This window comes from Crotalus tigris, unplaced genomic scaffold (assembly GCF_016545835.1).
Source record: "Crotalus tigris isolate CLP2741 ecotype Arizona unplaced genomic scaffold, ASM1654583v1 scf7180000018759.1681925, whole genome shotgun sequence".
Lineage (NCBI taxonomy): Eukaryota > Metazoa > Chordata > Lepidosauria > Squamata > Viperidae > Crotalus > Crotalus tigris.
Window position 1 is genome coordinate 42,187 of NW_024097185.1, and position 26,670 is coordinate 68,856.

The window sequence follows — 26,670 nt, forward strand, 5'->3', positions numbered from 1 at the left end:
GAAGAAATTAAGGGTATAGATCTCAAAAGTTAAAGAACATGCTCTTATTTTTGTTATGTGGCCACACTTTTAACAAGTGCTTAAAACTTGGATAAACCCAGCTATTTCAAAGGCTGAACTAGACTGCCAATCACAGCTACTACCATGATTGGCAGTTACCACGAGGATCAATTCAGTGTCACTCAGAAGTCCGAAATGTCAGACCAATTAGCATCCATGTTAATACAAGTATAACTTCTTTTTTATGTCCTTCTCTTGTAATAATTTATAATCACAGTTTAACTAGACAAATATATACATAAAGATGTATACTTATTCATTTTAAAATTGTACTATGGGTAATCCTTGTTTAATGACCACATTCAGTGACCATTCAAAGTTTTGATGATGCTGAATGAGTGGGATTTATGACTGGTCATCATATTTGTAGCCATCACACATCCCTATAGTCATATGATCACAGTTCAGGAACTTGGTGACCAGCTCAGAATTATGAGGTCACAATATCCCAGATACGTGATCACCTTCACTGTGGACTCCAACAAGCAAAGTCAGTGGGCAAGCCAGCAGAAGATTGCAAATGGCAACAATGTGACATTGCACTTAACAATTCTGCAGGATTTGCTTAACAATGGCAACCAGAAGTTCTAGAATTGCCATCTTAAGTCAGCACAGTCAACATGACATCATGCTTTATGACTGTATTTTTTTGCAACAGAATTGTTGTTCCCAATTACCATTGTTAAATGAGCACCTTTATTTTTTTCTAAACAAAGCAGTGTTTACTTCCAATTAAATATGTTTAGTATCAGAGCATAATATTCTTGAATACACATGATTAAAACAGAAGAATGACATTTTTGGTGGTTGTAAACCACATAGTGTTTGGAATGCGAGGAATAAGGGTATCATAGGTTAGACTACTCTACAAAGCAGGTTATAGATTTATTTTATCTGTTTTTCCTCCATTTATTATTGGTATCCACACATGTTGTTGTTGTTTCATTCTTTTTAGAGGTCTATATGAACAATACTAATAAAAGTACAATGAATGGTGCTACATTTTATAAATATACAAGACTATTATTTTCCCTGTTATCATTAAAAGGAAGAAAGGAAAGTATTTTTTTTATTTGGGGGCATACTCTTTTTCAGAATTGGAAAGAAACTATGCTATTTAGTTTTGATTAGAGGCCTTAGAAAACAGATGTATAATGCCTGATTCCTTAAAATGGGGGGGGGAGATGTTTAGAGAACTTACTTTTTCTTTATTGTCAAAAGGTTGGGTTGGGTTATCAGGAAAGTAGAAGCAACTTAAGAAATTGGATGACTAGAGAAAATAATGTCTCCATTATAAAACAATTAACACACGTAAGAATATTTGGAAATTCCACTTTAAAATAAGGAAAGGTTGAATTCATCATTTTCTAAAATGCAATTGCTGAAATATTTATGTAGATCATAGCAGTGAAGTGCTTAAGTACCATTTAAGTGACAGACTTACTCATAATTTTTGTAACATTCTTCCTGTTGTAGACATGCTGAGAAAAATTTAATTTGCAATACCCTTCCTGTTATACACACTCATTGAGGCTGAAAACTGTGCCATCACCTTTGGAGCTAAGAAAATGGAACAAACAAACCACAATTTCTGAAGCAACAGGGTTATTATATATCTGTGCTCTGCCACAGAATTTACTGATATCATATTCAAAGCTTCTTAACGCTTTAAAGTTTTAAAGACTAATTGCACCAAGAAGATAATGATATCTAGAAGACTAGCTATCTTTCTTTTTCACAAATTCTAAAAGATTTTGGAAGCTCTATACTGTTGTTTGGGCATAGGCAAGTGGCTGAGAAAGAATGAATAAACTGAAATTTCACATAAAAAGTCCTGTCACTCAAGTCAATCCTGGATGAAGTCATGTGAAAAGCTTAAAGGAAGGGGCTTATGGAATTAATGTTTCTCTTGGAAGGTTAAGAAGCAGCGGTAGACTCCCAAAATGCTTTCTTCCAGATTTCTCTGGAGATAAGTTCTCTATATTTTGAAGAAGGAAGATAAGACTTTAGGGATTTATTATTCAATCACTTCCCCTGTAGACTATCATTAAACACTTCAAGTGGGGCTTTTTTGAAAATGCAAATATTTGACCACTCATTATCACTTCCCTAATTCAGATTTGGACATTAACTAAGGGACTCTTGGACTTTCAGCTCCTGCTCAAAGATATATCCACATATATATCTAGTGAACCAATTATGCCCTTTCCTGCATTGGGAGGTCCTACATATCATTGCTCGTACAGTAGTCAGCTCTAAATAGGATTGCAGTAATGTGGTCTTGAAAACTTGAAAACTATCTGGAAACTATTACAGGTCCAAAATTGGTGGGCTGGGCAGTGATAGGGGCACTGCATTATGCATGCATGATCCTGCTGTTCACAAGTTCCAATGGTCAGGACACCCAGATGTAATTCAAGGTCCTGGTTATCACATTTAAAGTCATTTATGGCATAGGGCTGGTTATCTGAGGTACTGCTTGTCTTCAGTCGTCCCTGCCATCTGTTTTGATCCAGCAGGGTGGGCATGTTCCAAATCCTTTCAGTTAAAGAATGTCATCTGGCAGGACACAGGAGAGGCAATTACTCTGCTGCAATTTCTGACTTCTGAAATTAGCTTCCTCCCATAGATTTTTGTGGTTCCCAAACTTATGTCATTCAGAAAATTGCTAAAGATATGATTATTTTCCCAGGCCTTGGTTACAGTTGATTTTAGAGCCACTATTTTGTTTTGTTTTGATTTTCAATTTTACTTTCTATACACTGGTTTTTTTAGTTGTAAATTGCCCAAGAGTCATTTAAGAATAGGGCAATCTAAAAATTAAATTAAATTAATACTGTAAGCTGAGTGCAGGGATACAATGTAGCAGCTAAGATTCTAACAGGAATCTCTTTTGCAGATCATATTACATTGATCTTGAAAAAAAGATCATTGATACTGAGTTGGAAACTGGACACACATCAAACATTGCTTTTGATCTAAAACCTAAATGCTTGGAGATATACTATCATAAAGATTGTTCTTTACACATAATTTATAGTGCTCATTAAATGTCCAGTTATATGTCCATTTATTTAGTGACTTTGATGGGTTGGGTTTTGAAATACAGCCCTTTACAGTAATAGCAAACTAACTCTGAAAAATTACTCCAAAGGCACAGGTGACTTGCCACTTACATGTATTACACGAACAGGATAATTTTGTAATAATGAAATTTTAATATGTGTAAACACTTTATCATACTTTAACTTTAAATGCTACAAATGCTGAATGGATTTCTTGCTTTTACATTACTGTTGAGGAGGAAATGATTACTAAATTTACCTTGGGAACATGAAGAATTCTCACCATAGCAAAAGAGATGGTTTATTTCAAATTATTAAACTGGGTAAATGAATATTACTTAAATGTAACATCTGGAACAAAATATATACTTTATAAAGGAATGCTTTACCATGAAGAATTTATATCTTTTATAGTGCATATAGCTAACTTGTTATTTTTTAAAAATGCAATACACTATTTCAGAAGTTTACTTAGGATAAAATGCCTTTTTTGATTCAAGAAGCTTCTACTGTTATTTAAAGAAGGAAGTTTGATTTTCATATTAAGTTTATTTTATAGGGTGCATTTTCTTTTTCTGGTTCATGGATGGCAAGTTTTACTGTTGCAAACTTTTCCCCAATAGTTATATTGGAATTGTTGCTTAAGTAGGACAACATTAATGTTCAACTGTCTTGGAACATATGGGGTTCTCCTTCCATTTGTTTTATTTACTAGGGTTTGATCCTTCTGATAATTCTACATTAATATCAAACTCAAACTTGGTAACAAGACAACCTTTTTTTGGGGGGGGGGAGAATTTATGTAGCATGTGAAGCCTATACCTTAAAGAGCATTAAACTGTGTTTGTTTTGTTGTTATTTGAGGAATTGGAACATAAATATTTACCGACACATGCAAAATAGAAATATATTCCATTAACAATCTTTTAATATGGGCCACCACTCAAAACTCCCTCCAGTAATAAGTGATTTACCATTTAATTCTCAGATTAATAATATAAATTCTTAAACAGTTGTTAGAAAAGATTAAATCAGTTGTTCAAATGAACATGTTGCCCTGGTTGACTTCTGACTTGCTTAAAATCTCATTTCTACTTTTCTCATCAACCAGAGTTTAGTCACAAGCCGACTTCTTTACCACGATTCTGCTGCTACCCAGGTATTCAGCCATGTGACCATCAGAGGACAGCCAGCTGCCATTTTAGAGACTTCTCCCCTTGCTTGACTAACTTGTGCTCACTTTTCAGCTAACTGGCCATGAATTTAGGGAGGTGACATCCAGGAAACAGAGAATGGATCATAAGGTTGGAGAACAGAGACAAATATGAATATAACTTCCTTTTAAAACACATAATCCTTGTATCTATGTATATAGTGTACCTACTTGAGACAGCATTGATAGATTCCAGTGTCATTCAGTAAAATTGGCCAAAATCGCAAATTAGACCCATTCAAATCAATTCTGCTGTCTCCATGAATTAGCATTTCTTCTCCTTTTTTTTCTTTATACCAATGGATAACTTGTCCTTCATGCTGTGGTTTCTTAGGGCAGCAAAAAGAAAAATATTCTTCTTCTAGCACATTAATAGGTGAGTACCTTTTGCAAAGATTTCCTTCAGAAAATGAAAACATATAGAAAATAGAAAGAATATTTGCTATTAGAAATATGGTAACGCTTCGGCTAGTATAGTGCATCTTTATAGCACAACTTGTTGATGGCAGCTTTTCTTTGGTTAAAAAGTTGTTCGTATATATGCTAGAAAGAAAAGTATAAAATGGCAACATTTCTCATTTTGATCTCCTGTCCTACCTGCTTCCCATTCCAATTTAAATACTGTATCTGTCAACAATTTCATTACATCTTGTGATGTGATGCTAACGGCCATTTGTCTGAAATGGTATAGGGTTTCCTGCCTGAGCACGGGGTTGGACCAGATGACCTCCAAGGTCCCTTCCAACATTATTACTATTATTATTATTATTATTTGAATGAAAGTAGTTGGCTTAAAAAGCCTTTAGATTTCTTTCACTAAATATATCTATAAATCTATTATCTCCACTCAGTAAGTTTTCTGTGTTAATTGGTATAGACTAATGTAGTAGTTTTTATTTCTTAGGTTCCAAATGAAATCAGTTCAAATGAAGCTTCTGTTGTGCTAGCTATGCTGTCTCATTCATAGAAGCTTCATGGAATAGTATGGAAAATATGACATACAGTTATAACTCAACCATATTTTCCCATATGTTTCTTTTGAAATTTTCCTTAAACAGATAGTATAGAAGAGAATGGATGCATATTATATTATTATTATTATTATTATTATTATTATTATTATTATTATTATTATTATCGATTATCGCACAGTCAGCCAGATGTTCAGACTGGATTTGGCATTTTGTCTACTTATCGAGTCCTTACCCAGGACCTGGGATAGGCAGATGTGGATGTTTGATGGTATTACAGATATCGTCGCAGGATGGAAGCAGTTCCTAATAAGGCCGCCTTTTGCAATTGACTAATAGCGAATTTGTCAATGCCAATGGTGTTCAAGTGGTGCTCCAGTTGTTTTGGGATTGCACCCAAGGAGCCTATGACTATTGGTACTACCCTTGCTTGCTTTTGCCACAGTCTTTCTATTTCTATTTGTAGGTCTTTGTATTTTGTTATCTTCTCCAGTTCTTTCTCTTCTATTCTGCTATCTCCAGGCACTGCCACGTCCACTATCCAGACTTTTTTGTCTTTCTTATCGACAATTGTTAAGTCTGGGGTGTTATGTTGCAGGTGCTTGTCTGTTTGAATTCTGAAGTCCCAGAGCAGTTTAATTTTATCATTTTCTATGACTTTCTCTATTTTATGATCCCACCAGTTTTTGCTTACAGGCAAATGATATTTTTTGCAGATCTTCCAATGCACCATTGTTGCTACTTTGTCATGCCGCTGCTTGTAATCAGTCTGTGCAATCTTCTTGCAACAGCTTACCAAGTGGTCCACTGTTTCTTCAGCTTCTTTGCATAAGCGGCACTTACTGTCTGTTGCTGTCTTCTCAATTTTGACTTTGTATGCATTTGTCCTTAAGGCTTGGTCTTGTGCAGCCAGAATTAGTCCCTCGGTCTCTTTCTTCAATTTTCCTGCTCTTAGCCATTGCCAGGTTTATTATTATCTGCTTTCCCAGCTATTTTTTTCATGTATTGGCCATGTAGTGCTTTGTCTTCCCATGCCTCTATTCTGTTCTTCATTTGGTCTTTCTTGTAGGCCAGTTTGGTCTCTCCAGTAGTTAGTAAGCCTTCCTGATATACTAATTTCAGTGCATCTTCATCATTGTTCTTCAGATATTCTTCCAAAGCCACTTTTTCTTCTTCAACCATCTGATGTACTTGTAGCATTCCACGCCCACCTATTTGCCTTGGTAGATAAAGTCTATCAATGTCACTGCGTGGATGAAGGGCATGATTCATTGTCATTATTTTCCTGGTCTGCCTATCCATTGCTTTTAGTTCTGCTTGAGTCCAGTCCACTATTCCAGCTGTGTACCTAATGACTGGGATTGCCCAGGTGTTGATTATTATTATTACTATTACTATTATTATTATTTTAATAACATGTGTTACACAGAGAATTTGCTATTAGACACCTTTTGATTGTGCTTTCCATTCACAAATACAACGGTATTTCTCAACCTTCTCAACCTTGGCAATTTGAAGAGATGTGGACTTCAACTCCCAGAACTTCCCCAAGGCGCTAGGGAATTCTGGGAGTTGAAGTCCACACCTCTTCAAGTTGCCACGGTTGAGAAACACTGGTCTATAACATTTAGAATTTTAGAACATTTAGAATTCCAGAATCACCAGCTAACAAAGCTGTTTGTTTGTTTTTATTGGGGTCACCTCTGGGAGTTTGGGGACATATTTTTGGACAGTTGGTGCCAAAAAGTCAAGAAGCAACTGAGTGATGCAAGGCCTGTCCTAATTTTACATATGTTGAAGCTGCCATTTTGACTTTTTAATATCTTTATTCTGCCCATCTCCCAGATCCCCTAGGAGGCCTAGTATATTCATACTATTTATTGGTATCTTTCAAGGTACCTCATGAATATTTCACGATTCTGAAACAGAACACTAAACCTTAAAAGGATTTATGCATTTAAGCATTTGTGTCATAAAATCTTGCAGACCACTGGTATGGTAGGAAGGAGAAATAGATCTTATTGATAATGATGCCACAACAACAAACAAACTTTGGTTCATGTTATATTCTTGCCTTAATATAATTAAGAAAAAGAAGTTAATGACAAATTGCTCTATTTTAAACTATATACGAAAAATGCTATAAAACAGAGGTCCCCAAACTTTTAGGCACCAGGGACTGGTTCCGTGGAGAAAGGTTTTCCGTGGATCGGACAGTATGTGGTTTTGTATCCCATGAATGGGGCTTTGCTTTTCTGTGTGGACCAGTTGCTGGCATGCTGCGGCCTGGCACCGGTCCACGGACCAGGGTTTGGGGACCCCTGCTATAAGATATTATGATTCGAGTAGGGGAGAAATGTTGTCTTAAATGACTCAAATCCTTGATGATGTAGCACTGACATTTATTTTTCATTAGTATTAGATCATTTCCATTCCTTGGAAATATTTAAATGCTCAACCTCCAATCACTTTTATTTATTATCCTGCTGTATGGTGTATTTTTACATGAAGTTCACAACAGATTATGTTGAAAAGAAAACATGCAACTTCACAACTCCCAGCTTATCTTGCCTGATCAAACATGCCTTTCTCAAATGTTACCTATAACAACTTTCCATTGTTTCAATGTTTATGTATCATCTGCGTATGATATCCAGCATTCAATAGCATAGACAGTCTTAAAACAATCAACCCAAAATGGCATGTTTTAAGATAAAGAGAGAAAGCAAAAAGGATTATACTTACCTGAGCTGATAAAGCAAAAGATCAGTGTTAGTAGAACTGCCAGATTTTCAGAACACATTTTAAAATTTGTTTATCTTTAGTTTCTCCTCTAGAGCAAAAACAACAACAGAGTTTTTAATTATTTTTAAATGTAATTTTAATAGTATAATTCACTAGTCTTTACTATGGAGATGTGAATAAGACACACATGAAAATTAAATCTGAATATAAGATTTGAACTAGGAATCCAATTTAAGAAAAGAAAGTGAACATTTGCATAACAGATGTGGTGAGCCATTTTTCTAGTAAAGCTCATTCTTATAAACATGGTTACCCACAGGCTAAAAAGTCAACATACAAAAAAGTCAAGATGGTGGCAATGATAATACAATTAAAGCTTCACCCGTTTTTATGTGTGGCACATTAAAAATAGGCAAAGCTTTGATTGCATCATCAAGACTACCATATTAACTTATTTTTAACCATATCTTATGGATTTCCCTGCCTATAGTAGATTTTTTCATATTATACATAATTGGCTATTATTGTAGAATTATTGGGCAATCAAAAATACGTGATGTCTTTTCAAGACTAAAGATGTTATCTTCCAATGGAAGTGCCAGTGAGGTCTCTGAACATTATTTCCAAGTAATTCTGGGTATTTTATTCTTGAATCAGCCAGACCAGCCACAGTTAACAGAGAATTTATCTTTATATATTTGAATACAATCCGGTTCCCATTCTGTTTCATTCATATATCTTACTTATGCCAATATATATACTGTCCAAATGGATAGAGAATATTCATGATCTATCACAGTTCAATCACTGATATTTCTGACATGAAATAATATTGCATCTTTTCAACGCAGCACTTGAGGCCTCTGTAATCATCACAGAAACAAAAAATTATGAGATCGCTGTGTTGTAGTATTGCTTAAAAGCTTGTACCACTTAGTATACAGAAAAGACAATGTTATGTAGTAGTTCCAGTCCTGGAGTAGGATATAAGAAAACCAGGCTCAAGCCCACCTTTAGCCTTGGCTGTTCTCTGGATGACTTTGGGCACTCACTCTTCCTCAGCCAATCTCCTGACAGGATTGTCTCTTGGATGCCTGAAGGAAAAACAAGACAATAAATCTAATGAATAAAAGCCCTACACTTCTAAAAGCACATGTAGTCCACGACTTATTAATACAATTGAGCCCAAAATTTCTGTTGCAAGAAACTGTTAAGTGACTTTTACAAACTTTCTTATTAAATGAATCACTGGAACGGTTAAGTCAGTAGCATGCTGATTAAGTGAATCTGGCTTCCCCATTGAGATCATGTGACCCCGGGATATCCTGCAACCATCATAAATACATGCATCTGAATTTTGATGACATAAGCATGATGGGCCATGTGAAAAAACAGTTACAAATCACTTTTTCCAATACTGTTCCTACTTCGAACAGTCACTATATGAATGGGTTGTAAGTCAAGGACTACCTGTAATTGACCCCACTGCAGATTAATTTACCATTGGAAACCCATTCTACTACTCAACCAAATTCATTGGGGTGCAATTTAAGATTATTAGCTTATGTTTTCTGAGGTAGCAGACAAAGTGGGGGAGAAGTATCTGAGGAATTAGAGGTGGTCTTTATATAATAAACAGTCATTCAGCAACCATATGAACATACAAGGATACTGAATAAGTGGTACTTATGATCAGTCTTTGTACTTAAGTAGCCACAACATCTTGGACATCACATGATTGCCATTTGAGACCCTCAGTGCCAGCCAAATCAAAGGGGAAGCTGGCAGGAGCTTGCAAATAGTGAAAGTGTGACATCTTGCTTAATGATAGTGTGGGGGTTCACTTTAGGATGGCAACCAGAAATGCATGAACTGCTGTTGCTAAGTGGTGGTGTCACATGACATCATCCTTTATGACTTTGTGGCTTAGTGATGGGAACGATGGTCTTAAATAGTATTGTTAAGTGAGGACTATCTGTACAGTCATTAATATTTGGAAAGATTCTAGAGTAGATCATAACAATCACAATCTGAAAGCATCTTAAAAATAATGTGATAACTACCAGAAGTCAGCATGAATTAGTCAACAGAACTGAACTAATTTTTAATTGCTACTTTGGTGATAGATTAAATAATTATATATTCTTTATGGCAGCACTTAACAGGTTTGAAAATTGCATTCATGAAGCTTTTGTTAAAGGTTCCTCATCAAATCAGAGAGGAATGTCTCAAGATTTAAGCTTAAGTATTTATCTTTTTTAAAATGTAATGACTTTGCTGATGTAGAATACAGATCAATGCAGAATATTTATCAAATTTGCAGATGATACATGATGGATGAGATTATATGTCATAAGAGAAAAATAAAATTCAATATGACATTTTTAGAGAAATTTGCATAAAGTTACAATGATATATAACAAAATGCTATTCACAGAACCAAAAAGTTATGGTATGGGGGATACTTGTCTTGCTAACGGACTTGAGAAAAAGTGTTTGCAATAATACTTTATTGCAAAAGGAAGCAGGTGAACATTGTGATGCGGCTACAAACATTCCACACACTTTCCAAATCATGAAACTAACAGTTCTTTTTTATTCTTTTTTCGGTTAGAACTATATAAAGTATTTAACCTGCTCTGTGGCCTGAAGGTTAATTTGGGACCTAATTGAGAAGAAGGTCCATTTATGTTTCATTTAGGAAAATGATTCTCCAATTGTAATTGGAGCAAGTGACCCATCCAGCCTCCTCATGTTAACCACCAGTAACATAACCACTTGTTGTTGACTGCCACAGCCTTAACAAAAAAAGGATTTGGGTCTGAAAAGTTGTTTACCAAAGCACAGAACTCAAAGTATAAGTACTATACCAGTAAAGTAGTAAAACTCAGAAAAAAAAATGACAAAAGTGAACAGCTCTCAATTTCCATTATTATGAGTCCACGTGTGCTATCCTAAGAGGAACCATGATCTCAGACAAATAGGAAATGTGTTTAGGGGATTTCAGGGGGATGAAGACCCAAATACCCCCTTAATAAAGATTTCTATTGAAGAAAATTTTGAGCAACAAGTTTCTGCTTAGGAAATTGTTATTACTCTGCACCATGAGGTATACACAATTACTCAAATAATAAATGGATCAACATTTTTGTGGCAACATTTAGTTTCAAGATGCCTCCAAAAATAGAAGGGAGGAGAAAGCATACAAAAGCACAACTATAATCATCTAATACATCAAGAAGAATGAACCACAATATTTTTTTTTTTTAAAGACAAACATAGAGAGGAAGTATTCGTTTAACTGTGCGGTCTCTGCAACTTTACTTACTGATCCCTGTCAGGGAAACACTGATTTAGAAAAGCCAAATTTTGGCTGAAACATCCACTATTACAGTGTTTCCCAAACTTGACAATTTTAAGGCATGTGGACTTCAACTCCCAGAATTCCACAGCCAGCGTTGCTGGCTGTAGAATTCTGGGAGTTGAAGTCCTCATGCCTTAAAATTGTCAAGTTTGGGAAACACTGCACTAATTTTCAGTCTCTTTTTGCTGCCATCTAGTGGTCCTCCGATTTTTGGCAGCGCAAATCTAGGAAACCCAGAATCTGAATTAACCACGGCTCTCCCGATTTTCCAAACCCAGCCAGAGAATTCTGGAAGTTGTAATCCCAGCATCTTTTATGAAGGTTGCATTGTGGGAAAGATATTTTTTACCTTAAGCCAGATGCAGGTGCAATGACAGTGAGATGAGGCTGAGAGATGGGCTGCCAATTCAGATACTTCGGAGGCGAAGATTTTTCTCTGACATTTCCCAAAGCGAAGATTTTATGCTTCTGCCTTAGAGTTGGCAGCTGAGAGCGATCGCATCAGGGCCAGACAAGGGAACAAAGGAGCACCATCGGTTTCTTCCAGCAGATGTTTTCGATCGTCCGGGATTGACTTGCTGCTGGTAACTCAAGAGTGAGAGAAAGAGGAGTCTCACTGGAAGCCCCGCCTTCCACCTGTAAAAGTCCCCCTCCTACCCTGCCCCACTGTTGAGACGAGAGACGTGATCTGATTCAGATGTTCCGCGAGACGTGCCCCGAATCCGGGGAAATTGGGCTTTGGTTACTGCAGTCAAGGGGGGTAATTGGGGAATTGCTTTTCAAAGCAAGAAAGTGGTACAAACATTTTAAAAAAAAATTAAACGCCATCGTCTACACATCCTCACCCGGGCAAAAGACCTGTCGAAATCCTTGGGAGGTACTTCTGATTTAGAGCGTATGAGAGCCGGTAGTAACGTTCCCGATGGGGAAATGAGGAAGCGATGTGATGTAATCCATTTTTTAAATACGTGGGTGAATAAATTGCTCCCACCCCTTTCCCAAACAAGTTGTCCTGCCACATCATATTGTTTGACTGTCCTTATTGGTGGTGTACACAACAAATTCAGGCAAGAATTGAAGGATTCCTTAGTTTTTCCCTCACTTCCCCCAAACATGAGCAGCAGGAAATATTTACCAATAGTTTAAATTATTTAAAAGAAACGGACCAAATAAAAGAGGAGGTGGAGTTGCTCTCTATATAAGAAATAACTACATCTCTACAGAAATAGAGCACAACAATGATGAAAATTGTCCTGAATGCATATGGGTCAATATAAAAGGGGGGGGGGACGACATTGCCATAGGTGTATACTATAGGCCACCCAACCAAACACAGGAAATAGATGAACTTTAGTCAGTCAGCTAACTAAGGTATGTAGGAAGTACATCACAATAGTAATGGGGGACTTTAACTATTCTGACATCAACTGGGAGACAAACTCTGCACCAAGTGGAAGATCAAACAGATTCCTGACAAACCTAGCAGACAACTTTGTCTCCCAAAAAGTAGAGAAGGGAACTAGGGGATTAGCCATTTTGGACCTAATTCTCACTAACAGAGATGAAATAATAAAAGGTGTTGAAGCCACAGGAACCTTGGGAGGAAGCGATCATGCAATATTGGAATTCAACATTATGGAAGCATAAGCAATAGAACACAGTCAAACTAGAGTCTTGAACTTCAAGAGAGCTAATTTCAATAAACTTAGAGAGGGTTTGGGAAGGATTCCATGGATGAGAATCCTCAAGGGGAAATTTTGAAAAGTGAGATGATAAAGGCCCAATCTAGCACAATACCAACACAGAGGAAAAATAACAGCTCTCAAAAGAAACCAGCATGGCTGCATAAAGAACTCTCTGATCAATTGAAAGACAAAAAGGACAAGTATAGAAAGTGGAAAGAGGGACACATAACTAAGTCAGAATATCAGCAAATAGCCCGAGCCTGCAAAGACGAAGTGAGGAAAGCTAAGGCTCAAAATGAACTAAGGCTTGCAACCAAAGTCAAAAATAACAAAAAAAGTTTCTTTCAACATGTAAAAAACAAGAAAAAAGTGAAGGAAACGATTGGTCCATTAGTGGGTGAAAGTGGCAAGAAGGTGACAAGCAATAGGGAGAAAGCAGAACTATTTAGCTCGTTTTTCGCATCTGTCTTTACATAAAGAGAAAAAACCTACCAAAAATAGTACCATAAAAAACAAAATAGAAATACAAGTTAAGATAGGCAAGAAAATGGTAAGTGAACACCTGTCCAGCCTAGACGAGTTCAAATCATCAGGACCAGATGGATTACACCCCAAGGTTCTTAAGGAACTGGCAGATGTGATCTCAGAACCACTGAACTATATTTTTCAAAGATCCTGGAGCATTGGAGAACTACCAGAGGATTGGAAAAGAGCTGATGTAGTTCCCATCTTCAAAAAAGGGGAAAAAAAGGACCCAGGAAATTACAGACCTATCAGCCTGACCTCAATACCTGGGAAGATTCTGGAAAAGATAATCAAACAATGAATCAACTAACACCTAGAGGCAAACAAAGTCATTACTAAAAGCCAACATGGGTTTGTCAAAAACAGATCATGCCAGACAAATCTTATTGCTTTCTTTGACCAAGTGACAAAATTAGTGGACCAGAGGAATGCTGTGGATATAATTTACTTGGACTTCAGTAAGGCATTTGAGAAAGTAGACCACAACCTACTACTTGAGAAGATAGAAAAATGTGGGTTAGACAGCATCACCACCAGATGGATCCGTAGCTGGCTGACCAGCTGTACTCAGTGTGTGGTCCTCAATGGAACCGCATCTACATGGAGGGAAGTGTGTAGTGGTGTGCCCCAGGGCTCTGTTCTGGGCCCCGTGCTCATCAACATCTTCATCAATGATCTGGACGAGGCGATAGATGGGGAACTCATCAAATTTGCAGACGACACCAAGCTGGCAGGAATAGCCAACACTCCAGAAGACAGGCTTAGGATACAGGAGGATCTGGACAGACTTGAACACTGGGCACTATCTAACAAAATGAAATTCAATGGTGAAAAAAGTAAGGTTCTACATTTAGGCAAGAAAAACCAAATGCACAGGTATAATATAGGGGGTACCTTGCTCAATAGTAGTAACTGTGAGAGGGATCTCGGAGTCCTACTGGACAATCATTTAAATATGAGCCAGCAGTGTGCTGCAGCTGCCAAAAAAGCCAACACAGTGCTAGGCGGCATTAACAGAGGGATAGAATCAAGATCAAGTGATTCTTTACCACTTTACAATGCCTTGGTAATACCACACTTGGAATACTGCATCCAGTTTTGGTCACCACGATGTAAAAAAGATGTTGAGACTCTAGAAAGAGTACAGAGAAGAGCAACAAAGATGATTAGGGGACTGGAGGCTAAAACATATAAGGAACGGTTGCTGGAATTGGGTATGTCTAGTTTAACGAAGAGAAGGACAAGGGGGGACATGATAGCAGTGTTCCAATATCTCAGGGGCTGCCACAAAGAAGAGGGAGTCAAGCTATTTTCCAAAGCGCCTGAAGGCAGGACAAGGAGCAATGGGTGGAAACTAACCAAAGAGAGAAGCAACCTAGAACTAAGGAGAAACTTCCTGACAGTTAGAACAATTAACCAGTGGAACAACCTGCCTCCAGAAGCGGTGAATGCGCCAACACTGGAAGTTTTTAAGAAGAAACTGGACAACTATTTGTCCGAAATTGTATAGGGTTTCCTGCCCGAGCAGGTGGTTGGACTAGATGATCTCAAAGGTCGCTTCCAACTTTATCATCATCATCATTATTATTATTAATTGACAAGAACTTGGACTATAAAGGAGGAGAGCTTTGAGACCAGCAAAAACAAAGCTGTTCCAGTTTTGCACAAGTTATTTAAATGGTATGTCCAAAGGAAAATCTGCCTCTGATAGCCCAGCTCTCTTTAGACACAGATATAGTATTGATTCAGAGCAGTCCAAAAACCACCCAAGTAACAGATGTTGAGAGAACTGTGAAGTGAATAGCAGAGAGAGTCCATCCCTCCTGGTCAGCTGTTCTAAAGGTGTGAATGTCTGCAGATCAGCTTGGAGGCTTAGACCAAGCAGTTAATAGCCACTGTGCTATCCCACTTTTCAGGAGTGAAGAAATGGTAGAACACAGCAGATCATATCCGTAGACAGCAAAATTGCTGCAGCTTGTGGCCTGCATAAAGAAGAAAATACCACTTTAAAACAAGAACAACTAAGTGTCTATGGAGATTCTCAATCATCCAGGTAATGATTGTCTCAAGGGTGCTTTTCCAAAAAGCAACTGGATTTTTTTGACTTTTTTCCTTTCTCAGCCAAGAAATTCTATAGTTCTGACTGGATGGTGGGGAATTTAGAACTAAGGATCCCTTAAGGCTCCTTGAGATTGCAGCTGTGATGAAATGAAAGCAGCAGCAACATGAGGATATTACAGAAAAAAGAGGTTGCTAAGGTTGGTTAAGTGGGAATGGGAAACAAGTCACTGACATTGGTCATCTGATGTCCCTTTTTTACTCCAAGATTGTCATCATTTTAGAGAGTGAATGAGGAGTACCTGTTGAGTGTCCCCTCTTATCAGGGAGATAAAACAGAACAAGGTATGCTGCTTGGGAATTCTGAGAGTGGAAATTCATACATCTTAAAGTTGAGAAACATTCCATTTAAAGCATATTTGACAGATAACTCTGCAGTCTCTGTTGGAAGACCTCTAATAAAGAAGAAGAGTTTGGTGTAGCGATTAAGGCACCAATCTAGAAAATGGGAAACTAGGAATTCTAGTCCCATTTAACACAAAGCCAGTTGGTTGACTTTGGACTAGTCACTCTGTCATGGTGCTGGGAAGCAGGTGCTAGCATACCACCTCCAAAAAACCTTGTCGCCAGAAGTCAAAGGCACAAAAGACAGAAGAGTTCACCACTTTATATCTTCCAAATTTTCCTGATGTCCAGCATTTTTTTTTTTGTAAAAATTTTTATTTTCAATTTTACAATACATAACAATCTTACACATACTTCAGATAAAAAATAAAACAAATTGATACACACCACATTCGGTCTTGCCCGCCCATTTCCCCCCAAACCGCATCCCACCTCAAACCAACTTACTTCTTTCCCTATTTTTCTTCACTCACCCCCTCTCCTCCTTCACCTCCACCTTCCTACTTACTTCTCACCTTCTTCTTCTCCCTCTTGATGCAGTCCAGGGGAAATGCCCGAGCAGTTCCTCTCTCAAAATTAAATTATATACAATAAAACTATTTCTACTTTATCTGAACTACTTAAACTTCAACCCATCCACCCCCCACCCCCCTCCCCCCCGACTTCCCAGAGCAAAATACAGGATTATGCAAACATATTAAACATAATCTATTTAAGTTTACTAATTATACAATGAACAAAATCATAAAAAACCTTAACTCGCTTCAAACTTTAACATCATAAGTTTATAAACAAAATCATTACTCATAGAATAAGTGAAACTTTGTAGTTCCATATTTCTTCTGAACGTATTCTAATCATCTTCTCCATACGTTAAAATATCTCTCTTGTGAATGGCCCTTTAAATAAGCAGAAATTTTAGCCATTTCTGCAAAATTAGAAACCTTAAATACCCATTCTTCTAAAGAAGGCAGAGTATCCTTCTTCCAATATTGACCCACCAGTAATCTTGCTGCTGTTATTAAATTCAACATTAAAATAGTTTCTTTAACATTAAAATCCACAAAAATTCCCAAAAGAAACAGTTGGGGAGTAAACTTAATCTTCCTTTTAAAAACCTTTTGAATGTTCCACCAAATCATAATCCAGAAGGCTTTAATAACTTACAAGTCCACCAAACTTGAAAATAGGTTGCATCCAAGCAACCACATCTCCAACATTTAGGTTGCAGGTTCGGGTACATACAGGACAGCTTTTTAGGATCCAGATGCCATCTATAAAAAATTTTATAAAAATTTTCCCTCAAATTCTGTGCCTGCGTAAATTTAACATTTCTAGTCCAAATTACCTCCCATAAGTCCAACGAGATCGGTTCTTGAATATTCTGGGCCCATTTAATCATACAAGTCCAGCCTTAACCTTTTATTTTAGCCCATCAGTTCTGGTCATTTCCTTTGGGATAATAGAAAACATTTCCACTTCCTTTCTTATGCTACCTTTCAGTTTCATATTTCACCACCACATCTTTTTTTGTAAGTTAAATAATGTATACCTAGATAATTTAACGCTTTCTCATGGGGCTTGGTTTCTGTATCTTTTACCATCCTATAGCCTTTCGCTAAACTTGTTTCAATTTGTCACTGTCCTTTTTGGACTGTGGCGCTCAGAACTAAGTATGAACTCAGATAGACTTCTTTATCATTTAATAAAAGGGTCAGCAGGCAAGTATGTGTGTCTGTGAAAATGTTTGTGGTGTGGTTCAAATATAATTTCAGGGAATAGTGCTGGACAAGCTTGCTTTCTTGAAAAAAAATCATATTTTCACAGAAACAAAACAACTGTATGAAAGGACAAGAAATATAGATGTCTTTATCTACAGAACACTTGACATGTGGAGGATTAACTCTTTGATTATAGCAAGTGGCAGCCTATTTTTGCCAAATTCCAGTTCTTTTTGCAGTTGATTTATAACTATACCAGAGCAAATAATGTGATAAGAAGAGAATAAGCAAATTAAATCTACATTGTTGAATTAAAATGAAACCCACCCAAATAAGTATTCTGTGTCCTATAATGCTACCACTCAGAGATCTACTAGCACTTTCTTGCTGTTAGAGTTCATGGTTTTCTTATGCAAGTAACAATTCAGTCATCGTGGTAAATAGCGGTTATCTGTTTATGATGAACTTTGATGTGAACACAACCCACAGATGACATGAAAAGCCAGAAAAAGCACAGCAAAGCTTGTCTTCCTGTAAAGGATGAGAGGAATGCTGAGTCTATCAATAAGACTATAATCATGGGTGGGAGGGGTATTCCCATGCAGTGTTTTTCCAATGAAATATTTTCTTAAAAAAAACATCTATTTTGGTTTGCAAGCAGTTAAAGCTTATAGCAGCCTTACAGCAATTGACAAAAAGAAAAAAATATTTCCTTTCTAAACGAAAGTGTAAAAAACCAAACTGATGCAATGTGAAGCACAAACCCTTTTTCCAACTACTAATCTTTATTTATTAGATGGTTATTCTGACTGCATGCTTTCACATAGAAAATGGAGGGAAAGTGTCCCCTGCAAAAATTCTTCTTTCATGCAGCTTTTAACAGACAACAGATATCTCATCTCCTCATACAGAAAATGCTAATTCCCTCTGTTTCTTATATTCAGAGGACAGTGGCAAATAGGCAAATTGTAGCTAATAGCTACTGTAACAATGAAAAATAACTCACACTGAAAATACATTAATCATGTAGTCATTTTTGCCTATCAATGTTGTTGGGGTTTTTTTGAGGAAAATTTGCTGTCAAATATACAGTACAGTATAGCTATAAAAAGTTAATAATATTTTTTGTACAGCTTTCATCTTTCACCAAGGATTCAAATGAGCAATTTATACTGCTTCAACTATTTTTTCAAGATAGTTTAATTTTTTTTTAATTTTTCATTGTTTTTCTAACACAAACACAATACTGGAAGAGGAAATCTACAGATAATTTGCAGCAGTGGTTTGTTCATTTGCATTGCTCTCAGCCTTTGAATTAGGTTTTTTTTTCAGACAATACAATCATGTTTTTGAGAATATTGTATGATGACATTTTTTGCAATTATTCTGCCCCACATTTTTATCTTTTTAAAAAATGTTCAGTGCTGATTAATTCTGAAGATGTATAGTTCCTCAAGGCAGTTGTATACATTTATACTTTTTAATTAATTTAGATAAAAAGAAAAAGAATGCAACCTTGACTCGTACCTTGATATAAATTGAATTAAAGAGGAGGCACTTCACAAATAATCACCCATGATTTAGAAGTTGGATAACTCATATGAATCAAAATAAAGAACTTTACAGAAAACCCAATATATTTGTCAACATCCATTTTAAAAAATGGCTAACGTTCATCCATTTAAGTATCCATTCACTTCAAAAATCCCCGATCAAAAGTCATCAAATGCTTTCATTGTCCAAAGATATTATAGGTGTTCAGACTTAAATATGAAATCAATAATATCAATTAAAAATCTGATAACATCAGAAGCTTTATACAGCTTGATATATTAGACTCAGCTTAGTGTAGCACAGCTGAAGACATGTTCTGTAATCTCTGTGTTGAAACTAGATGAAATCTTATCATCTACCACAGTGTTTTTCAACTTTGACATCTGAAGAGGTGAGGACTTCAGCTCCCAGAATTTCCCAGCAAACAAGGCTAGCTAAAGAATTCTGGGAGTTGAAGTCCAACCTCTTCAAGTTGCCAAGGTTGAGAAACACAGATATTCTACCATCTTCATCCAGATGTATCCCTTAGATACTCATAATAGCAAGATACTAAAAAAGCAAAACTTGAAAAAGAAACTTAAAGATCATTTTCAGCTTCCATATGAAATCACCTGAGATCCATTTGATAATTTCAGAATGGCCAGAAATCTAATATTATTTTCTTAAGAGTTATTTATTGTAATATTAAACATTTTTCTGTATTGTTTGCTTTGTAAAAACATAAAAATGTATCATGATTTTTTTTTATCTCTCATGTTTAAATAATAAATCAAAAGAACCTCATAATATAAAGTAGGGTCATGTGAGCTATATGAAAAGGAGAATCCAGCATATGGATTGCCTAGTTTATTATCTTCAGTGAACTAATAACTTTTCAAATCAAAATTTTCTTAACATTTTGAAGATACCTGGATTAATGTACAAAACTGAAATGTTGGAAAGAAAGCGTAAAAGGGCTTCTCTTGTCAGTCATTATTCCAAAAATTAAACATAATGGGGTCAAATTTAGAAGGGTGAGGATACAAAAGGAGCATCCAATTTGAAAATGGGTTAAATCAAACTGTGAACTACAAATAAAATATACAGAAAAATACAAAAATATCTGGCAGATAGTTGGCAATTGCTCATCAATTCCTCTATTTTGAGCCCAGGAAGGATCCCTCCAGGTCCAGTGCCTCAAAATGTGGTACACTACCCTTTGCATCAGCAACCAGCAGCAAATTTCTGCCCTTTCTTCAATATCATTTTAATATAATTGTCAATTTTTGAAGAATGTTCACTTCCATGATCCCAACTTATTTAAATTCAGCTTCACATCAATTCATCTGAAAATTAGCTTTAAAAAAAATCTGAAGGTTTCTGAAAGTTTTATTTGTAACTATTGCTATTCTTATAAATATGCAACTACAATAAGTGAAATTTTCATGAAAAGGATAGAAGATATTTGATGTGACAATTATATTATATGATAGGTCTGGCTGTCAAAAAATGGTCTGTCCACAATGCAGCTTTGATATAAATGATAAATCTCCCAAATGATTATGCTACAATATTCCAACACACAAGATCATCTTTGCCATTTTAAAAGTACGATGGACGAGGGAATCAATACTCACAGAATATCCAACTTGTCAAGCCTATCATTAGATACAAGCATATAAAGATCAGCATTTAATCAAGCCAACTTTTAGACAGAGTTGGAAATCCAACAGCTAACAGTGACATCTTATGGGAAATAATGATGCTGCAAGACATTCTCTAAATCATAGCTGATCAAGTGCAGCTCCTCCCATTTCATTCATCAGACAGAATCACAATTTGTCCAGAAATGAATTCCCAAGCTGACTTTGTATGAGACCAGACAAGATAAAAACCAACATCTCTCTAAGCATTGACCTGATTTAATTCACTGCCATGAAAACAGGGTGGGTAATTCCTACTTTTGATTCAACCCTGGAGACAGGGAAATCATGGCAGATGCATCAGGAGATCACACATGGGCAGGGGTGACATTTGTACCAATTTTTAAGCTTCGGGAGGTTTATGGTAAGGTGACCAACCATCCTCCTTTAGGGAGGACAGTCCTCCTTTTGTGAGTTCTGTCCTCCCTCGAAAAGTGTCTTCCTACATGTCCTCCTTTTCGATATTTGAAGACTAATCTGCAGGGCTTTTTTTTTCTCATAGAGCACTCAGAACGGCGTACTGGCACCTTTTTTGATGTTTTTTTTTTTCAACTTTTGCATGAGCTGTGCTACTCCCACTATTGGCTTTTGAAAGCCAATAGGAATTGCTGCTGAGTGCACCAAAACACCCGGCCAGCAAACTTTGCACATGCAAGTTGTCTGCAGTGAAGGCGAATTGGCAGGAACTTTGCACCCCTCCCTGCTACCCAATTACACCATCTCCTAGTTCAGGAGTAGGCAACCCAAAACACTTGGACCCAAGAGCTACTTGGACACATTTCCCACCAAAAACAAGACACTGGGAGCCGCAAAACCCTTTTGATATCTAAAATGAAGATAACACTGCATATAATTTAGCTGTTTCAAATTTGCGCCATTATATGATGGAACAACTACCCCCTCCAGTGGTCACGGCAACACATGGGTTCAAACCAGGAGAAAGGACCATGTATTGTTGTTGTGTGTTCTCCTTTGGCAGTGAAAACCTTGGAGGGAAAGTCCTGGATCCACTGGAGTAGATTGAAAGCAGCTGCACCTGCCGATCCAGTAACTTACAAGGTGGATAAAACTGTCAAACCTTTGGTGTTGAAATTTACCAGAAATACACCTTGTTGAACCCTACCAGCAATGGGTTCTCAACACACGGTGTGAACAACAAACTTTGCTGAGACACTCCAGAAGCTGTCTCTCTACGCACGGTGGAAGATATGAGAATTCTACAACTTGTAATATCTGTTAGTTATTTAATATGGGGAATATAGACACACAAAGAAAGAACAAAAACACAGGGAAACCAGGGTTGTCAAAACTGCATCAAGATTACAAAACAAGGAAGCCAGATAACTAAGACTTTGATTTATTATACAACGAAACCAGAAGGGTGCCAAGATAGCTCCCCTAGCTCCTGTACATACAATAGAACTAAATATAAAGTTTGCAGAAAAGGGGTCCAAGATCAGTGTTATAACCCGAAGTCTGATCCTGATCATTGGGCCTTACAAATCTGAACATATATAACAGATGGGAGCTCTAGGGACCAGGCACTATTAAGGATCTGTCAATGGAAATCCAACCCACACTCCAATTTTAGCATCACCTTTGATGTTTGTAAGGCAGCTAATTATTGGGCTGCAGTAGATGGCTGCAGAGGGATCAGTTATATCCACAGCTATATCCCAAACCATAAGTACTTGTACCTTCCAGACGGGTGTGCAATCTCCATGGTCAGATGTAAGTGGTGGTCATGTATTAAGTGGCATGCCAAAGACCCAAAGGAGATGGAGCACATCTTCTTTGAAAAGAATACTACAAAAGCAGACTCCTGTGGAACGGATAACTATAATTTGATGACTCTTACAGTCATGAATGGCAGTTGGTTCCTGGAACAAAATAAATGGTCAAACTAGCTCACGTTCCGGTGCAAACCTGGAAAGGATTTAACTTGGAAGACATATTTTCAGGATAGTGGCCAAAATTACCAGGCCTACAAATCATCATAGTCTTGTTAATTTTAGGATGTATTTTGATTCCCTGCTTACTCCCCTGTGTTATAGAAATGATTTGAAGAATCTCAGAAAGTACAGCCCAATTAACTGCAAAACATGAAACAATGTTAGCCTTATGGGAATATAAAATGTTGCCCACTAAAGATCCTGAATTGGAGGTAGAATGGTGGAAGTTTAAGCAGGAAAACTTCCAAAGGGGGGAATAATGTGGAATAATAATAATAATAATGAAAAATCACATCACTAGAATAATGCTGTGTTAGCAATATGTGACTGACCTAATGTGCATTGCACTCAGATACAATGTATGTAGAAAAATTCTCCATTGTATGCCCGTGAGAAACTAATCTAATGTATCACAATGTGTGTAGTTCTTTGTTCCTGAGAAAAGGAATGTATAAAAATGAAGTCTGAACCCGCCCTCAGGGTTCAGAATTGCTTGTCTCTACTGCTTCTGAACCTGCGCAATAAATCTCTCTGCTAAACCCTCTGGAATTCGTAAAAGTTCCTTTCATTTTCCACAAGAGTGCAAGTGGAATCATGGCTTCCGGTTCTGGTTCGCAGCATCACTAGTTGTACGGGGAGACGTCTCTCCTCATCGGCTAGCTTTCCCTCCGTCGGTGGACCCTTATACGGATCCAAAGTCACCTGGAGGGTGCGACTTCCATCGAGGAAGCTGCTGTCCGGTTGCGGAGGAGCGGCACCTCCTCCAGCTGTCCAGACAATCTCCGAGGGCCAATGATCGGCCAATAAAATGGCCAATCGCCCTGCCGCTTCAGACCATAAGTCAGACAACTTCTAAGCTCTGAGTGCTCCCATGGTGAATCCGGGTGAGAATTTTTTCTTGTAACTCTCTCTTTTCTACTTTTTATGTTTGGGTACCTGTAAAAGCTTTTGGAATTATTTCCCTGGCTTGGACAGGCGGCTTCTGCTTTTTTGGGGAAGAAAGGCATTTTATAAATACTGAAAAAGACTATATTTTACTTTTATATATGTATTATTTGGATACTAAAAATAAAAAAAGATGGAAAAGGTTTTCTCTCTCCTCTCTTTTTAAGAACTGTATGTGTATGTGTGTGTATGTATGTATGTATGTATGTATGTATATATGTATGTATGTATTAAACCTCTAATAAGGTTTAAACCACCTTATTAGAAACGATCTCTCAGCCCTGAAGATGTTGGGGAGTTTTCCCAATGAAAGCTTGGCAACCTTTTAATATAGTAAAATACTTTAATTAAAGTATTTTAACTTTAAACTCTCCCGGTGAACGCGCTTTATTCATTCCATTTATAATTATGCCCAGGAGTCGCATTTTCACCATCATTATTGAATATGAATATATATATATATATATATATATATATATATATATATATATATATATATTAGAAATAAAAACAAAAACGCGACTCTTGGGAGTATTCATATTGTCAAAATAATGATCACCAAGAGAATATCTATCCAAAAATAGAATTTAATCCACCAAGCTTTCGTCAAATACATTTGACATCGTCAGGGTTAAAAGGCAAATGCCGGGGGAAGTCTTATATACAGAGCGTGAAAATGAACAGCAGATCACTCAGGAGAACTCACGGGAAGGAGGAGGGGAGGAGTAATAGCATGGGCTGTGACTATGAGCCTGCGTTACAACCCCAAGGGATAGATAAACAAGATCAAAGTGGTCTTGGGGTTTGCAGGGATATTGGAAGCGATTTAAATAATTGCCCACCCCCGCCCCCTAAGGGAAGTCGTGTGTGGGATGGTGGGGGTATTATGAGCAGGAGAGGAGAAAAGATCCTGACCCCCAACCTGACCAACCCTGAAACAGCTAACGGAGTAATGTATGACAGAATGCAAATTAGCAATGGAAACAGGATAGGTGCTGATGTGGGGGGTGTGCTTGGGACTCAATTCGATCAGCTGGGGCCGATGACACGCTCCAGGAGCCGGAAACAGGCATTAAACAACTGTATATAAGACTTCCCCCGGCGTTTGCCTTTTAACCCTGACGATGTCAAATGTATTTGACGAAAGCTTGGTGGATTAAATTCTATTTTTGATAGATATTCTCTTGGTGATCATTATTTTGATATATATATATATATATATATATATATATATATATATATATATATAATAAAAAAAAAAAAGGAATTGATTTTTGGAAAAGACTTTCTATAACTCACTGAGGGCATCTAGTGGCGAAAGTTTAATACTGCAAGTTCTGCTTATCTTCCTACTGAATTTCAAAACACTTTTGAGGGAAAGATAAGCTGTACAGCTGTGGAAGCTGTGGGGGTGGATGTTGTTTGCATTAAATATAGCCTCCACAAAAAGAAAAAGAGATCTTCTTTTAAGCATTAGTATTAAAATGGAGAAACCTCAGCTACAATTGAACTGTGCACTTATATTGGAAAAGATCTATGAGGCCACTGCAGAAATATGTGCTACATTTAAAAACTGTACTTTAGAATTAAGATCCAGAGACTCTACTACATTTGTTCAAACTGATGTTCAGGCTACAACTGACTATGGCATAAATCAAAATGTACCAGAAGAGGAATCTACAGAGATAGAAGAGGAACTTTATTTCATCTGACTAACCTTTAACTCTCATCAGCCAAACTTACATTTGCTTTTCTCAAAGATTAGACAAGCAAATCTATACCATTCTCTCTTGACTTTGTTAGAAAAACCTAAAGAGGAAGATGATTACACAGTTAGTGACTGCTGCTTTGGATGGCTCTAGATTTATTGATACAGGCAAAGAAAAGAAAAAAGATTTCTTTCTCCCATATTGGGAATTAGGGTGTTCATTCAATTAATATATATATATATATATATATATATATATATATATATATATATATATATATATATATATATATATATATCTGGAATTGAAAAAACGTTCAGTTATGAGAATGGAATTTTGAAGTGCTTAAATTGATTAGGTGATTTTTGTGTATAACAATATGATCTGATAAGGTATGATAATTAATTGGATGGAATTTAAAGTTTGTGTAATGAATTGAAAGGAATTAAGGTTTAACATTATTTTTTCTTAATTAAGTTAGTTATCATTGGAAGAAGAAATGAATGAGATTGGTAATAAAAAGAGGGATGAGAGAGATTAAGAACTTCAACATATCTGGTAGAGATATTTGAAGTGATAATTTGTTGATGTAAAACAATATTTGATTGTGGTAATTGTAAATTGATAAAGTTTTAAAACAGGTTGAGTAGTAATAGAAATCTAAGCTAGAAATGGAATATATTAAATTTATTATGTTATCTGTGGGAAATAGAGAGATGACAGTGAATGTATTAAGTTGAGCTGTTTATGCATGTTTTTTACTTTGGAATGTTTGTTTACCCAAACACCACAGTGTGTCTTAAGTACTTTTTGTTAAAAATAAAAAACCAATGAAATATATTTTTAAAAAAAGAGTGCAAGTGGAATCATAGTCATGTCTAGAATACATGCTACTCTGAAGTTAAAGTGGAGCAGTCAGAGGATAATATAAAAGCACAGGTAATAGATAACTTGAAAATGCGGAGTTACTGCATCACTCTCTGTGAAACTTCCTGTTGCTTTCTTAGAAAAACCCA

At 36.6% G+C, this 26,670-nt stretch overlaps 1 protein-coding gene across 2 annotated transcripts in view; it reads right to left on the bottom strand.

Annotated features, from left to right (window-relative positions):
- Positions 1–11,993, bottom strand: part of IL18R1 (interleukin 18 receptor 1) — a 35,793-nt gene extending 23,800 nt beyond the window's left edge. Inside the window, exons 1-4 of one of the 2 annotated variants that reach the window (XM_039355810.1) lie at positions 11,768–11,993; positions 9,066–9,148; positions 8,055–8,142; positions 4,510–4,738 (exon numbers count right to left, since the gene is read on the bottom strand). In XM_039355810.1, the coding sequence (XP_039211744.1) occupies positions 4,510–4,738; positions 8,055–8,112 (287 nt within the window). In that variant the 5' untranslated portion in view covers positions 8,113–8,142; positions 9,066–9,148; positions 11,768–11,993. Of the gene's footprint in view, positions 1–312; positions 471–4,509; positions 4,739–8,054; positions 8,143–9,065; positions 9,149–11,767 lie in introns of those variants that run through there. The other variant, XM_039355811.1, reaches the window with a different exon arrangement.
- Between the last annotated feature and the right edge of the window lie 14,677 nt (positions 11,994–26,670).